This window comes from Esox lucius, chromosome 14 (genome assembly GCF_011004845.1).
Source record: "Esox lucius isolate fEsoLuc1 chromosome 14, fEsoLuc1.pri, whole genome shotgun sequence".
Taxonomy (NCBI): Eukaryota; Metazoa; Chordata; class Actinopteri; order Esociformes; family Esocidae; genus Esox; species Esox lucius.
The window spans coordinates 15,675,028-15,692,784 of record NC_047582.1 but is presented as its reverse complement, the minus strand read 5'-3'; the positions used below and the strand labels follow the sequence as shown (position 1 = coordinate 15,692,784).

At 42.2% G+C, this 17,757-nt stretch overlaps 1 protein-coding gene across 2 annotated transcripts; it reads right to left on the bottom strand.

Annotated features, from left to right (window-relative positions):
- Positions 1-9: 9 nt before the first annotated feature.
- gsna (gelsolin a) lies at positions 10-15,739 on the bottom strand. 2 transcript variants are annotated; one of them, XM_010893952.5, is made up of 17 exons: positions 15,618-15,739; positions 9,252-9,445; positions 7,354-7,508; positions 6,873-7,034; positions 6,530-6,679; positions 6,332-6,421; positions 6,102-6,234; positions 4,438-4,742; positions 3,768-3,901; positions 3,596-3,686; positions 3,399-3,425; positions 2,011-2,181; positions 1,736-1,910; positions 1,531-1,658; positions 1,374-1,451; positions 1,220-1,280; positions 10-1,025 (listed from the first exon to the last, which is right to left on the bottom strand). In XM_010893952.5, the coding sequence occupies exons 2-17, from the start codon at positions 9,442-9,444 to the stop codon at positions 856-858; spliced, it is 2,223 nt and encodes a 740-aa protein (XP_010892254.1). In that variant the 5' UTR covers position 9,445; positions 15,618-15,739; the 3' UTR covers positions 10-855. The 2 variants fall into 2 exon arrangements, with proteins under 2 accessions (XP_010892254.1, XP_010892255.1); XM_010893953.5 differs by lacking the exon at positions 3,399-3,425.
- Positions 15,740-17,757: the final 2,018 nt, after the last annotated feature.

The window sequence follows — 17,757 nt, the reverse complement described above, 5'->3', positions numbered from 1 at the left end:
GAACACACATTGACAGTGATTGAAGAGGTTTTATTGGAACAATAGTAAGGCCTTTGGAAAATTAAGGAACCTGTTACATTTGGCTCTGGATAGTTCTAGCAGCAAAGCTTTTGATTCCTCTGTGAGGAAATGTACTGCAGAGGCTGCTGACAGACACAAGCGAGTACTGACCACAGCAAGGACAGGAATGGTCCGCCTAGAATGGGAGGTTCTAATGAAGGGTTCCCCTACCCCTGTATATACTGACTTAAATACACTGGCTGGGTACACTCCCTTAGTTCCTCTAAGGTATCACACATTAAGGCAGTATTGAAGATGTCATAACATCAGCCAGTGTGACTTCACTGCACACACCTAAGGGTTTAGTTTACTGGTTTTAGATTGTTTGAAATCTAAAACCACTATTAGGCTTTGTTTTTCACTATTCATTTTTTTTGAAATAAAAGTATAAAATATGTCACAAAATATATAAAAGTCCATGCAGATTGTAACTGGTACCCAGCCTGACCTAAGCATGTGTTTCTATAAAGCCCTTGTTTATGGTCACTCATTTGCATATGAATAAAAGCGAATAAAGTCTCCTGTTGATCTGACTTTAAAATAGTGCACCATTGCTCTGTATCAGCTATACAGGCCCATGAAAACCTGTTCTACTCTAACCAAAGCAATATATTCAAACCGAAAACTCTCTTGACACAAAAAATGATAGTTCCGAAAAGCATCCTTCTCCCATTGGTTCAGAGGTCAGGAGAATGGCGGGTTACAGAGGGTTCAACCATTTGACGGTCTTACGTCTGGAGCTGCTCAGTGTGTGCGGTAGAGCCAGGAGTGTCGGGGTGAAAGGTCAGTAAGCGTTCACTGCTCCAGCTCAGCCATGGCCCTGTCCAGGGGGTCGCTGGCCCAGTACTCGTGATCCCAGCCCAGGAACCAGCCAGTGAACGTGGGGGGCTCAAAGCCCTGCTTCACCTTCACGATGGGTGTCCTTCGGTCACGGTTTGCAGGATCTGTCTCAATGTAGCGCACAGCTAGGAGAGGAGGGCATTCAAATTAAGGAGCTATAGGAAGCATGACAGGAAGTACTGTAGGTATTAGCAATGCAGTCAGTCGAAGAGGCATGGGTAGCTTCCATACATTCTCTATTTGACCGGTCACAATGTTTCATGAATAATTGTATTAATATAGCAGCAGTTCATTATTTCAATCTACATTGTTTACTTACCAGAGGTCATGGCCTCGGTCTTCTCCTCTTCGTGGGCTTCATTCCCAATCCAGACAAACACCTAGGAGAGGACAGTAATCCAGCGGTTATCCACAGTTACTACCTTCACACACACATCATAGAGATCTCTGAAAAGGTCGTGCTCATTACTGACCTGATCCCATGTGTCCAGGATCATCACGTCATCAGTGGCCAGATCCTCTTGGGTCATCTCCCCAGGCACCTCCTCAATCTAGGTGGAGACAACCGGGAGCATTAGAAAGACCAGGGTTAAAGGTTCAACCACAAACGACTACAAACACCCGACTCACAATGAAGTTGCCGGTCTTGTTGGAGCAGGCGAAAAGCCTGGGCGGATGGGCATCCATCTTGTCCTTGCTTCTGAGTCTGGAGGATGTCCGGTACGCAGCCTTCCCTCCCAGGGCCTGCCAGAAGTCATCTGCAAAGACACACAGGGCCCTTAATTGCCAAAGCCAGGCACAGAGCAAAGAAAAGGCCAGGGCACAACGCACGTACCGGTCTCTCCGCCCTCAGCCAGATCGGAGGCCGACACCCCCAGGATGTTACACAGCTGCTGGGTGCCGTTCCTTTCCGTGTCACTGGCCCCCTGGCCCACCCACACAAAGGAGGCTCCGGGAGTCACCAGAAGGAAGGCGTCGTTGGAGTTCAGGTTGGAGGACACGGCGTCGACCTAGAGGCGGCCGCAAGGCAACCAAGAGGGTCACGTCATCGGTTATACAGCAGCAGAACTCATTCAGGTAACACAGAGGCACCGTCACCGTGTCACTCACCTCGACAGCTCTGGTGTTCCCCGCCGAGTTGGAGCGCACCTGGAAGAGACGCGTTTCCGCTGGGGCGGACTGGCCGCCGTCTCTGGACGTACCTCCCCTGTACACCACCATGGGCTGGCCCTCGAAAAGACTCATGAGGTGGGCTGGCTCCTTGCCCTGGACCACCCTCACCTGGATCACAGAGGAAAACAGTTGAACGAGTGGTTGGACATGTAAATCATGGTAACACCCCCCCCCCCTTTTTTTTTTAAATATATACTGTGTGCAGTGACACAACAAATGAGAACAAAAACTAAATGCAGTGAATGTTTACAATAACAGACAGTAACTGTCCTGAATCATTTTATATAATTTTTACAAACGCATTCTTTATATGTAAAAATCTACCACAGGGTGACAGCAGAGAGCTTTGAATGACGACAAGGCAGGAAAACACTTTATAGAGCCAAGTGTTTTATCACAGAGGTTTAGACTCAAGAGGTGCAACATTGCCAGACTTCTGGGAACGCTTGAAAAGCAGACAGGACAAGGTTTATCTACCCACCACGACATCACTTTCAAGGGTGATGGGGTGTTCTGTTGAAGAAGCACTTTCTGCCTGTATTCATACAAAACGGTCTTGGGTTCCATGGTGTTCTCAACACTTCCCTCCCAGTGTGCTGTGCATCTGGCTGCCTGACAGAGGGTTTTCCTGTTTACCGAATGCAACCAGCTTGCCTTGTCATCTGCCTGCACTAAAGGGGCCTTTCTCTCCTCCTGACTCGGACGAACTGACTGTGGGGGTCTGTTTTTTTGATCGAGTCAGCACTTCTCTAAACAGCGTTTCTAACATCTTGGGACCGCATGGATGGCACAAAGACTTGTTCGAGTATTTTGATTATTTCAAAGTTAGAGACCGCTGCATGAAGGACCAGATATATTTGGTGCATATTGTAAATTAAGAAGTCTACTTCTTTGTAATGAAAAGGTGTATAAAGTGAAGTTACAATCCCAGACATTGTGCTTGCATATTTTCACGGATTTCCATGCATGGAGTTCCTCTAGTGGTCCCTGTTGGGTTTCTCCACCCATCAAGGATCATGGTTAATGACATGCATCATAACAATATCAATAACATAACTACACAGTGCAGGACAGGTTTTCAGGCTGGATTATAGACTGGTGAAACACAGACAAGCACAGACAGATGGTTGCAGACATTCCTGGGGCACGGAACTGAACATGTGTAAAGAGCCGTGGCATGTCCTAGCTTGGATGACTACGCCACTGATTACAATGGGAGTTGAACAGGGATATCCTGTTTGGTGCCCCTGTTGATTTGAATCATTTCCACACACTGAGCCACTCCCATGCCACGGCTCTGAACCACCATGCTTAGAGGGGAGTACCTGGGTTGTTATAGGAGCACCAGCAACCTGAAAAATCAAAGGCAGGAGATGAAGGACAGGAAGCAATGAGGAGGAAGAGGGTGGGCACGCGGAACGACGTGGTAAGGAAGCATTGCACTAGACGGGATGAGTTGAATCTGCCATGGAAAAAAGAAACTTGTTTCTTCCATTCACACCAATTGACAAACACACATTACCTGCACAGGCCCACCACCAAGCTCATCGTCCAGCTGGACGCCCAAGATGGCTGAGGCACCAACTTCATCCTTGGAGGAGTCACTTCCCTGCCTGGTAGAGAGTGCGGTTAGAATGCCTCCTCTGATTGTTCCTGTCTATTGTTTTAGTCGTAGTCCAGTGCCTCTCTCTTACCACATGTAGATGATGTGTCCTTGGCGTCCGCCGTGTTGGTAGTTATAGAGGATGATATAACTGTCTCCACCATAGAACTGGCCGTGTGTGGACGGGTCCACTTCCACCTTGTCAGATCCCTCGATGCGCCAGATCTGAACAGAAACATGCATGAAGTGACCGCAGGTGTACGGCAGAGCTGTACATATACACAGAGCAGCTATGAAAAAACCCTGACACATCAGCCTCTCAGTCGACACCAAACTAACAGAATGTGCATGACTGTGTATTATAGACCGGGTAGTTTGAATGCTGATTGGTTGACACCTGTGGTTTATGAGACCGCGTACCACGGGAATTACATCAAATCCCTTTTCACTGCTCTAATCGTGTTGGTAACGGTTTACAATCACAATAAGGCCTCTGGGGGTTTGTGACATATGGCCAATATACCACAGATAACCGCTGTAACCAGGCACTCCGCGATGCGTCGTCTTTAAGAACAGCTCTTAGCCGTGGTATATTTGTCATGTACCACACCGCGTCAAGCCTCATTGCTTAAATAGTCCTGCTACATATATTCGACAGGTACTCATAGTAATACAAGTACTGGGAAGGATTGCTGTACACTGTGCTGTACACTGTGCTGTACACTGTGCTGTACACTGTGCCGCTCGCGTCCTCCACCCACCTGCTTCTCTCCCTGTCCGCTGTCCACCATACCGTGCTGGGCGGACATGGCGGAGGAGTCGTGCAGCGTGGCGGCATCGAATGGCACCTTCTGGATCTTGGCGATGCTGTTGGAGATGTAGGCCACACCCAAGCCCTCAGTCTGGTCCTTGTCATGCCAGTTTTTGAAGAACTGTTTGAAGAGCGGCGTCTCTCCCATCTCAGGCAGGATCTGTACCTGAGTGTGTTTGGGGTATCCCATCTTCTTAATGAATTCGTCTGCTGCCTTCATAGCTGCTTTACGCTCCTCCATATTTGCTTCTTTGCCTAAGTTAGAGTGTGTGAGTCATACAGACAGTCGATTCAACAACTTGGATTGAGCAAGTTGAGTGTCACCCAAAGTGATGACTCTGTGGTGAAAATGCGCTTTGGTTAGGTTATGAAATTCAGTTGACAAGACCAATAGGATTCTTTTTTTTTTTAATTTTTTATCGTTCAGTGTCTTTTCAATATCAACCTTATATTCAAAAATGAATGTTTGTTATTTGACACAGTATATCCAATAATACAGTACAGAGTTCTGTTGACAGGACAAGTCTCTCACTTAAATTAACTGGTACAAACAGTTTTATTAGCTTCAAAATGTGAACCAACCAGTCAGGTATTGTATAATATCAAATATTTTCTAGTTATTTTTCCAATTTCTTTCTGCAGGTCACAAAAAGCTAAATCTACTTGATACAAGCTGATTAAATGTAAATGGCTATAAAAATGAAGAGTGGTTTGTGTCAAGTCCCCGGTTGACATGAATTTCAATTAATATGAAAATAATAGACTAATATGTCTTTGTAAAATAGACATAACGTCTATGTTGTTTTGATTTTTTCATTTGAGTATTTGTTTTTATGCTATTGTATTCTAATTATTTTCTTTGCTTCTATGTATGAATTGTGCTATATAAATAAACTTGCTTGTTTGCTACTATATAAATAAACTTGCTTGTTTGCTATGTTACCATCATAACTTTGCTCTGGTTTAAACAATATTTTGGATGGTCTATTCTACAATATTCACTACAGTAAGGTGTTAGAGAAGACTTTTTCCACAGAATGGAAATTATAGAGTTCCAGTGTCTAAAATGTTTTTTACCAGGCTTTTGTCTTTATTTTCTGTTAAATCTGTTTGCTGCCTGAAAACAACATCCAGAAAATGTGAAATGTAAAACTGATGTCAGTGCTTTTAAAACAAATGTTGACAGTATTTTTCAAATGTCAGATTTTGTTTTAGTATAATGTTTTAATTGTTTATGGAATTTGCTGCTGGCTAAATCTAGTACAACTAAATCTAGTATGACAAATTTAAAAAAATTAATTATATAATATCAAATAAATAAACTGTAAGCGTGGTTAATAACAGAGTACAATTGTTTTAGAAAGAGGATAAAAAGTCTTCCTGTTCCAGTCATATGCTCCCTGTTGAAGTTTATCACTGTTCAAGACAATGTTTCACTAGATGTGGTTTATAATGCCATATATGTGTCCAAATCGACATGAAAGCAGCCATACCAAATTCAAGCAAGACTGGCAACTGTGCTTTCATTGACTAGCTGAATTGGTGGCGAGTGTTTCTAACCATGAAAAAGGAGCTGGTTAAAGACGTCTTTGAGACCGGGTGTCTTCAACTGACCTTTCCAGACGAAGATCTTGCCATCGGAGCCATGATCCAGGATGAAGCAGTCGCTGGACTCCAGTGCACTCTGGGAGAATGGGTTCTCTGCAGCTACCATGGACATGGCCATATCTCCACTGGCATTCGACACCTGGGAGACAGAGGAGAATTTGTAGAAGACGAGAGATGTTCAACTCTTTGGCATCAGTTGTGTGTGAAATCTCCTCATGATTTCCCTGTTCTCTCACCTTATACAGTTTGGCCATCTTCCTGTTGGAGGCGTCTGCTTTGAAGTCATCAGAAGATCCTTCAGGCAGGTCTGGTTTATCTCCTAGAACCTAAAGACATGCAGCAAAGACAGCTTTTCCATACACAATAGTAAATATTAACAATTTACAGAGAGCTGAAGGGAGGGAGTTGTGTTCTTCAGCTGTGTTTGATCTCACCTCAATCATCTTCTCTCTCTCTGCTCCCTCGTTGCACACATACACACGTGCTCGCCCACTGCGCTCGTTGTCACGGATACCCTTGGCAACCTGAGTGGCCTTCAGTTTCTCAAAGCGGTTGCTCAGGGAGCCACACCACTGATAGATTTCCTGCAGGAGGACACACACAACAGACCGGTATGTTCTCTATTGAATACCTTTATTAGAGTATTTCCATTGTAAGCAAGACATGAAAGCTACTATGTGCATGTTTTCGGTTTTAGTAGTCAAATAAGTCTCCAATGTTTGTTGTCTCTATGTCGTATATGAAAATACAGGCTCCATCAGTATGATGGTAACTCACACTGCCCAGATCCAGGATGAAGCAGTCTCCCTGGTTGAAGCTGTCCCAGCTGACAGGCACCTCCGTCGCCCTGACAACTCGCCGACCTTTGACCTGAAGCACTCGCTGCATAACCACCTCGTTGGTGACCACATGTTTGAACCCGGACGCCACACCTCCTTTCTAAAACAGTGACCACAGATATGGTCACAATTATGATGGAGCCATTCACCCTTATGGGTGTTATTTCCTTCAAACAATTCACATTTGTCAAGGGGATACTAAGAAAATGCTGAGACTACTGCATCTACTGAGTTCAAGTTTCAAGGTTTATTTGTCAAATGCCCCGAACAACACAGCGTCATCCTGCACAATGACATTCTTGTGACATGGCACCCGAAAACAACATAGTGAGAATTAAGAACAAACATGCAATACTACAGTTTGTGTACCAATCACTTTGAATCTTCAAAGTTGTTAATTTTAAACAACATCTCCTTACCATATACTTCAGTCCAGCCTTGAAGTACCCAAGGAATGCTTTGGACTCAAAACCCTGGACCTCACGGTACTGGATGGGTTTTCCCCCCAAGTAGTCATCCATCTGCACAGTGAAGATGGCTGCTGCACCACTCTCATCCTGAGTGCAGAAGTCCCCTGGAGAAGAGGACCATTAGAGGCTAGGCACCAGAGGTACACCAGAGGCTAGGCACCAGAGGTACACCAGAGGCTAGGCACCAGAGGTACACCAGAGGCTAGGCACCAGAGGTACACCAGAGGCTAGGCACCAGAGGTGCACCAGAGGCTAGGCACCAGAGGTGCACCAGAGGCTAGGCACCAGAGGTGCACCAGAGGCTAGGCACCAGAGGTGCACCAGAGGCTAGGCACCAGAGGTGCACCAGAGGCTAGGCACCAGAGGTACACCAGAGGCTAGGCACCAGAGGTACACCAGAGGCTAGGCACCAGAGGTACACCAGAGGCTAGGCACCAGAGGTACACCAGAGGCTAGGCACCAGAGGTATACCAGAGGCTAGGCACCAGAGGTACACTAGAGGCTAGGCACCAGAGGTACACTAGAGGCTAGGCACCAGTGGTACACTAGAGGCTAGGCACCAGAGGTACACTAGAGGCTAGGCACCAGAGGTACACTAGAGGCTAGGCACCAGAGGTACACTAGAGGCTAGGCACTCTGAATCACAGCGTTTTTCTCCCTTGACTTGTCAATGGAGGCCCAACCTTCAATGGTTGGTAGTCTACTAGATTCAATGTTTCTTAGAGCAATATCCAATGGACACTGAGTGAACAAAGTTTTCATCGCTCTGTTACTTTCCCATTACATTCCTCTAAGGTTCTATCTAACAGGCTGCCTAAAAGCAGTCATGATCAATACAAATAAATGGGCCTGACTCAGCACTGCCTATAGTTATGACCAAAAGTATTGGCAATTTTGCACTTGCTTAATAATTAACTTACCATGCCTCTAGAAATAAGTGGAAATTGAGCCTTTGGGCAAAATACCGGAAATTATGTTTCCTACAGCCATATGAGCTTCCTGCTCCTCTGTACAGGCAATGTATTCCTCCCTTTCAAATTGATTCAGCTTAATGACAGTAAACAGAGATGAATATGCTTTACCAAAAAGCTCTCATTTGGTCTCATCTGTCTACGGAAGATTTTCCTAGAAGAATCTTGGCTTGTTTAGGTTTGTTTTGGCAAATTGCAGTCAGGCTTTCCTATGTCTCTCAGCACTTGGTTTCCTACCATACAACCCGCTTTCACAGAGTTGGTGATGGATTCAAATGTAGTTGGTGAGAGTTAAATTGTCGTAACTTGTGTCTGAAGGTCAGCTTGAATCTGTGAGGCAGTTGATGTATTTGCTTTCTCCACCATTCAAAGAATCCTACACCGCGATCTGTCCTGAAGTTCTCTCTAGTGGCCCCGTCCAGGGTTTTTAAATGTCAAAATTTTCAGAGAGCAGTGTTTTTCAACCCTGCTTCTCGAGGCACACCGCCCTGCATGTTTTAGATCTCTCTCAGCCAAAACATACCTGATGTAGCCCATCAAGGACTTGATAATGAGCTGATCATTTGAATCAGGTGTGAAAGAGCAGGGAAAGATCTAAAACATGCAGGGGGGTGTGCCTCGAGGAGGAGGGTTGAAAAACACTGTTCTAGAGGATCCGTGGCATCATTTGAATAAAGCGCAAGGGTGCCAATACTTTTGGCCATGACTATGTTTACATCAACCATTGATTCAGAATTATCCAAAATATTGCCACAGAGCCAAACAGTAGTACCAGTACACACCATATATTGGTTTTAATAATGATACTTTTATGAGTTTAATCAAATCCATCAGGTTTTCAAATGTAACCCATCCAGTTGGTGATTCTGTCCTTACCAAGCCAGAAGTGCAGGTCATACTGGAGGTTCCCAGACCGTTGCTTGATGGTGTTGAGTATGAGGTAGGCATCGCCTGTGTAGAAGCTTCCATACAGGTTCTCTGGCACAGCCACCAGGTCAAACTTCTCAATCCTCCATACCTGCAGGCCTGCCTGTTGGCCAGCTTTCTCAAACTCCGGATGGTACACCATACTGCCACGGACCCACACCCAGAGACAAAGAGAAACAGGGAGAGGCAGGGTTAGAAGAAGATGGGTGAGGTTTTAAGAGAAGGAAAAAATGACCTTGATCCCTTCAAATCTAGAGATCTTAACTGGAAATAATTCATACCCACAGAAGGTGTGTTTACACAGTGTCTTTAATTTTCTCCAGCTGTAGTTCTGTTTTTCTTTATACATGACCCAAGACCAGTCTGAGTGTTAATTTGACAAATGGGAGAGCTACATACTAAAAGAAAACCAGTTTAATTGAATTGTGCCACTAGTAAAAGAAAAAAGAGAAGTCATAGTTGTAGACAGTTTTCAGAAAGGAAACACTCCTTCCACCCTTCAGAGCTGTTGCTATGGATATAATAACAAATGAGTTATTCGTGTGATCTAGTGACTCAATGGTGGTACCGTGTTGTTGTGGTTTCTTCATCTCTCGGAACAGAATGAGGAAGAGCTGTGACTCAGTTTGGAACAGGCGGCCCAGGAAATGGTGCCACCACAGGGTAAGCATCTGCTCATTTACACTGGTATATGAGACGCTTATCAAGGTTAATTAATATTGAATGGTAACCTACAATGGGCGGGCAAAATAATAACACCTAAATATATATTAATATCAAATAAGGAGTAGCGCAACATTGTGCCTTAAGAACAGCACCAAACTTTCTTCTCAAACAATTCCAAAAACGTGTTTAATGGGACATTGCACTATTCTACAAGAAAAACATCCAGTTCTTTAAAGGGATGAAGGAGGAGGAAGTCTATTTCACACTCTGTGCCCCGATATTCCCATAACGTTTCAATGATGTTCGGATCTTGTGACTGGGGAGGTCATTGATGTTTGACGTCATCATGGTTTGCATAAATCCTCTCTTGAAAGTGTTTAGCAGTGTGTACGGGTGCATTATCATTGTAGAATATTGGAGCATCATGAGGGAACAGTGTTTGCACCAGAGGGTGCACCTGGTCCTGTCGAATGGCCACATTCCTTGGACGTTCTATGAAAATGCACAGCAATCATCCGACTCATTGACTCCCACAAGATGGCTGCCCACACCATTTCAGGTACCCTGCTACATTTAACAGTTGGCATCAGACATTGTTAGCTGAAGGCATCCTTTGCCTTTCTCCAAATGTAAACCCTACCCAATGAAGGAAATAGGGTGAAACCTTTTTTTCCACTGTGCAGAGGTCTAGGTTTTTTGGCTTGTTACACCAAATTATGCATCTTTGTGCATTGTGACTTGGATAAAATAGGCCTCTGAATGGCAGCCCTGACATAAATTCCAGTTTGGTGAAGCTCAGAGTATATAGTTTTTGTTGAGACTGGTTCACAGAGGTGCTGATTCAATTCTGTGTTAATTTTCTATGCTGTGCTTTTGGGGCATTTGCCAATACATCTGTCCATCCCTGTTGGTTGCGACCACTTTGCTGATACAGTTTGTCCATGTTCAGCAAATGCTGTCATGATTTGTTCGACTGTTATATCTTGACATATTGAATCATTTTGCAATTTTAGTGACGGATGTCCCTGCAGTTTGAAAACTCGCTAATTGTCAACAATTGCTAACTGTCTTCATAGCTGACACATATGTATTGATAATTGTCAATCAAACTAACGTGACCTCTGCTGTTGTGTTTGTTATTATGATCAAGTTCATTTCAAAGTAACAGTCCTTTTCCGTGTGGTGTTTCCATTATTTAATCTACCCCCTTTATTTGGCAAGGATGCAAAAAATAAAAAAAAGCCCAGAGGGAATGCATTCCGGCAAGCAATAAAGACAGAATTCTACTTCACTGTCTTCACTCTGTATATAGAGCTCTCGCAGCTGAAGGATCTAGTGCAAGGCTGTAGCATACTTGATGTTAAACAACATAATTATTAATGTGTTTATGCCAATAGATAGCCCTAACCTTAACCAGTCAGAACAGTTAATGTGTGAACAGTTAACTGTCTAGGTATTTATGCTTTTAACGGCCAAACTTGTAAACACAAGGAAGAACACAGTTCAAAATAGGTCAGAAATTGACATTTATCATTTGACAAGTCAGATATCACTGTTAGAAAACATGAAATACAGTGCAATGCATACACACAATTAAGCAATAGAAAATTAAAGGTTTTAAGTGGGGTCCTGTACTCAGTTTGATAAGGCTAGAATTGACTACTTTAGTTCATTTTGGCATGTTGAAACATTTGAGATATTAGTGGCATATCCTGTTAAGGTCTAACTTGTAGAACCCCTTCCTCCCATCCTATTTGTAAGTCACTATAGCAACCACAGAAAACAAGTCTGAATGTTCTGTAAGTGCTCAAAAAATTTTTATAAGACCCAAACAGGGTAAGTGTTGAGAAATGCATTAAACATCTGTATTTGATTAGGTTTTGTAAACAATAACTGATCAAGGAATGAGTAGTGAACAAATCAAGATCAGTTTTCCAACACGCAACATAAATCAAATAAAAATAAAAAGTATTGTAACTAAAGCTACAGGACTGCATTCACATAACATAGTACACTGAATACATGTGATTCATACATAACATTCCAGACACTCTAAGCTGGTTGGTGCTACTAAATGAGTTAGTGTTCTAGAGCGTAAACACAGTGTTCTATGCACCGAGGCCACTTGCCTGCCTGTGGACTTCAGTCTCCAACTTATTTAGAGAAAGACTGTGGTTTGGGGCTCCTCAATATGTACTGTGTGACTAACCCTCAGCATCTTAGCAACCATTACCATTTTTCTTGACAGCCCACTGGCCACAACCATGGAAACAATCTGCTTGTGACCTTGTTAGGAACAGAATTCCAGTCTATTTTTTGGCTTACAGTGGCTAGACCCACATACTCTGCCATACTAGCAATGGATCTCTTCAATCATATACACAGCATAACTTGAATCAATGTCCTTATTGCATGATGACAAACAAACAGCAAAAGTCTTAAGTCGGACTAAAGTCATTTATTTGGATAGTATGTTTTTAATTAAAACACTATCCAAATAAATGGCCTTAGTTTGACTTTCAGGTACCAAAGACCTTTGCACAGTACTGTACAGAACTCTCAACAGATTGACGTCAGACTTTAATAAGTGGTCCTGTGAGCAGCATAGTGGAAGGGGTGGGAGAATGTGTATTCGTAACGCCTCTTGGTTTGAGTTTGTCTATCCTGTCAACCACAAATAAATTAAATACAGTAATTCATGTCACTCATTTCAAAAACTGTTACAAACAGGCATAATTACATGGTAATAGAACCCATGTTTGATACGAAGACGTTTTAGTCAACGTGGGTATCTGTCCTTTTACATATTTTATAGGAGGAACAATCTGCTTCCGAGTGCAAACCATGGGCCATAAACAACCAATAAATTGTTGTTTCAATAAATCCACTTCATAAACACCTGATCAAATCCAACATAAAGCAAGCTTACAGGGATTTAAAGACAAATCACAGCATTCGTTACCTGTAACAGTGTCTAACACCACAAAGACCCCAGAACTACACGTCCAACACCCACAGACCCGAGAACTACACGTCCAACACCAACAGACACGAGAACTACACGTCCAACACCAACAGACCCGAGAACTACACGTCCAACACCAACAGACCCGAGAACTACACGTCCAACACCAACAGACCTGAGAACTACACGTCCAACACCAACAGACCCGAGAACTACACGTCCAACACCCACAGACCCGAGAACTACACGTCCAACACCAACAGACCCGAGAACTACACGTCCAACACCCACAGACCCGAGAACTACACGTCTAACAGCCCAAAGTTCCCGGAACCATAGACACAGCTCTCTATGTTGTTAATGACTTAAGCTCATTTGCCTTAAATGACATTTCTTGATCATGGGAAATGTACTCTCAAGTCTAGACTTTTTGGGTTTGAAGTGCAGTGAAGTTGTGAGGGTTAAGTGGGATATTATATGGTTCTACATACACCAAAGACCTGTATCTGTGATCTCCATTCTGAAAGAGAAGTCTGTTTGGTCTGCTAAGGCAATTAAGCCCCCCTGATCTAGCTCACTGCTAAGTGATTTACATATGATATCATCTGAACTGGAACTTGTCTTTCTGAACAAGAAACTGCTGTCAGTGTTCTCCTAGTGTTCTGTATACACTATATGAAACCAATATTTATAGTAATCGAAAGGTATGGAAACAACTGTATTTAAATAAAAAGAGCAGTGTCTTCCTCTGTAATGATTTGATCATTTCTGTGTAAAGGGAGGAGTTGTCATTAGAGGAGAGCTAAAAACTTGTGTTCCTGGGCCTCACAGTCTTCAGTACCTCAAAAGACTATGCTAGAACAATTTACTATGTTTTTTCAAGACAAGCTGCCCTCAGCACGTCATACACATCTCTGATGATAATCTGCTAGGTAGACTGCACACTTCCAGGAGAAAACATAAATAGAACAGGTCACATGACTCCTGGCCCCAGTCTCATTGGCACATAGAGAAATCAGACCTCTCCAATTAAAAACCTCAGAATCCTCCTCCACAATTACGTACAAGTGAGTCTGTCATTCCAAAATCCTTACGAAGACTTGCTGCTGGTCTGCCCAGCCCCAAAAACTAGTCACAGTTTCATCTTCAAATGAACTGAGGAAAGTTTGTGATTTTTTGGAGGGCTGGCTGCTGCAAGACCTTCAAACTAAGACCCAAAGAAAGGAGCGATGCTGGATCGAACCACTGCATTGCAATGACAGCAGATTAAATAATATTAACCAGTTTATCACTTCGCTATTCACTTGTATTTGTTCATTGATAAGATCTCAGAGTTCAAAGTGTTATTGCTGAGATTCAAAATGTGTACATTCTCTTTTTGCGGGATAAATTCCTGAATGTTTAGTGGAAGATTCAGCAGTGACTCATATTCTCCACTCAGGCCTCTCCCTCAAATGACTGCATATCAGCTGCCCGCCCAGATAGCCATTTAGTCTAGCTCCTTTAACCAATTCACTTCCTCTACACACTAGCCCACTGACAAATGTTTACACAGTTTCACATTGCCAGGCAGGAAGCACTAGTGTACTGCACTTTTTTTAAGACATGCATGCAATTAAATAGACCGAAATTGTCAAATGTTGTCAAAAGTACACAGCGTTGGAATGAGTCCAAAGTCCAATCTTAAGAATAGCTGAACCTCTTCGTCAGCTTGGTTTCTCTCTCAATAAAGTTTAGTCTTGCATGTGAGAGAAAAAAAAACCGCACACAAACAAATAACAGGTAAATGTTCTATCAAACAGTGGAGTGGATAAGGGTGGTGCAGTGAGGCACATTGAGATTAGGTCCTGTAATCTGTGGCAGTAGACAGCTGACCATGGCCTGGCCCTCTAACAGCTGAGTATGAACAAAATCACACATACTGCTGAAATCATGCCATGTGCTTTTTTTCTCTCACTCTTTTTTTACAAACACACACACACACACACCAACTTCTTTTATTTGGAATATTGCAAGGCCAGTGTTTGGAGTTGGTATTTTATATATTCACAGGGGATGCCCAGCTGTTGAAATGAGGCATAGATGGACAGACAATCATTGGTATCATTCGACTGCCACACCCATGCCTACCCATTTTTTGTAAAGACCTATAACTAGTTCAGTTGAAAGGTTGTTTTACTATAGTTTACAAAGAGGGTGGTGGCAATATTGTCTAACTCTTGGTCTTACGGTTGTAATTTCATTTATGGAGCATGTATATGAATCCGGCATCATCGATCATTTTGTTTATCTTTTCATTCCAAAATGTCATCGGGTTTCATTAAAACATGTTCAGTCAGTCAATATGCATACCAAGTTATGGCATAGCTCGCTTTAAATAATGTTCTTCGTTAGCATAAATACGTCCATTCAACTCCAATTTGCTGACATTTCGGCTAACTACGGACATCAACATGGAGGCATAGCCAGAATTGAGAGTTATTGAACCGTGTCAAACCAGCGAAACATCGGTAGTAGGAGAGGCCTGATTTATTATTGCGTATTCACAATAAAAACCGTAACTTACAGGCCAACCGAAATAGTAACGTTCCAAGTCCACCCAGGACTATGAGACCGATAATTTCATTAACATAATCACTTCAGAGGGGGCGGTCCACACCGTCGAATCTTAGTGAGTTGCTTACCTTATGCAATGCCGCGGTAGATGTGGTGTTGCTGGACAAAGGGTTGAAATCAGAAGAGCAGAGTCACTCGCTTGGCAGAGTGTGTTGGTGAATCTAGTCAGGGGCTGGACTGGGCAACTCCTCTAGGAACCGGGAGCAACGCATCACTTCGGCTCTTTGACCACGCCCCTGTCTGGGGGGAAATAACGTGGACGAACATTTCAAGCTATTATTAATTTTCTCATCAACAGCTTTTGTCGTAGACACGACAATGCACATGCTAAATATTCTCTCACATGTAATATGTTCAAAAAGGTCTTTGTTGAATTATTAGAAATCAATAAATCCAATATATTCAAATTTATACTGTAATCCTTTAACATCTTTTTCAATAATGGTTATAGAAACATCAAACTTAATGCATATTGTTTCATAAATTGCTATCTTGTTCAACCTTTGTTATGTTTTTCAAAGTTTTGATGATTTTTATCAATGAATCAATGAAACACAATGTATTCTGTACAATTTCAATAACATTTTCCAATAATGGTAGTTTGGTTGATCATTTTAAATAAAAATGTCCCTTTTGATATCAATTAGCAAGTTTGTTTGGCATGGTCTGGTGCCTGGGTGTGGATTTCACTTAAAAAATGTAAAATATAGGTGTGGATTTACTAATATAATGGTCTAAAATAGGTGTTTTAAATTGCCAATACAATGGTCCAAAATATGCAACAAATATTTTTGACCAAGGGTGAAAGTATCGATTGGATTGAAATAAGACCCCAGTGCTCATAAATTGACCATATAAATGTTATTGTATTAACTGTAATTAAAGGTGCAACAGTCTTTATTTATAACATTACATATTATTCTCACATGCAGGGGCGACTGGTCATTAGGGAAACCCCCTGTTGTCAACAGAAGAAACTGCCACACAATTATGTTATTTTTATTTCTCAAAGATTACTTCCTATAATTTATTATCTATGAATATAGCATCTTCCTAAAGTGCATATCATTTGTGTTAGGATTTTTATGTTCATTGGTCCCTGCCTTGGTGCTTCAGACTGCATTCTGCCAATTTGAGTTCAAAGTAGTAGGCCATAGGCTAAGCGTGAATGTGGGGCTAGCCCCTCTCTCACAATGCATTGTATATTGTATATGTGAATATATTGCCATCCTGCTGTTAACCGGCAGAGATTGTTTCAACCTATGCTACCTTTCAGACCCTTGACTTTTTGGCCCTGACAGAGATATGGATTACCCCAGAAAATACAGCTACTCCAGCTGTTCTCATATTATTTCCCATAGTCAGAAAGTGTCTGGTTGTTGTGGCATGGGTACAGGGCTACCATTTCTAGAAATAATTTCCTGATGTTGAGCATTTTCTGGGATTTACTTTTGTCTCTCAAGAAAGTAACTATTAGAAATGTTTCATCACACGCAGCTTTTTGGATGTTCCACCATGTTTTAGGTATTCTGTATTTCTGTAAACTTGCCCAATTTCTTAAAATGTCTTTATTACAGTTCTAGCCATCTTACAAGATATACCTTTAGGACAATACATTCTTGAAATTCTTACTTTCTACTGATTTAATGTTTAATGTTTATTCTAATGTTCTCATTGCTATATGTTATACAAGCAAAAAAACACATCACAGGAAATGTATAATATATACAGTGGATATAAAAAGTATTTGAACATCTGTGGGGTGATCTAAAGAGGGCTGTGCACAGGAGATGTCCTCGCAATCTGACAGATTTTGAGCGCTTTTGCAAAGAAGAGTAGGAAAATATTGCCACTTCAAGAAGTGCCATGCTAATAGACTCCAACCCCAAAAGACTGATTGCTGTAATAATATCAAAAGGTGCTTCAACAAAGTATTAGTTTAAGGTATGCACACTTATGCAACCAGGTTATTGTGAGTTTAAAGATTTTAAAGATTTCTGTTTGTTTTTTCAAATGAATTGTTCACGTTATAGGTCACATTAAAGGTTCTGATGTGATTAATCTTTGTCTCATTATTTTACATCACATAAACCTGGCATTTTAACAGGGGTGTGTAGACTTTGTTTATATACCGATCAGCCATAACATTATGACCACTAACTAACAGGTGAAGTGAATAACACTGATAATCTCGTTATCATGGCACCT

Bases quoted from the DNA above. Each gene is read 5' to 3' on its own strand.
- gsna (XM_010893952.5), bottom strand. From the start codon at position 9,444: ATGGTGTACCATCCGGAGTTTGAGAAAGCTGGCCAACAGGCAGGCCTG. The intron at 3,687-3,767 runs GTAAGAGAGAGG...ACTCTCTACCAG, and splicing joins GGACACATCATCTACATGTG to GCAGGGAAGTGACTCCTCCA. The intron at 3,426-3,595 runs GTAATGTGTGTT...TTGATTTTTCAG, and splicing joins TTGGTGGTGGGCCTGTGCAG to GTTGCTGGTGCTCCTATAAC.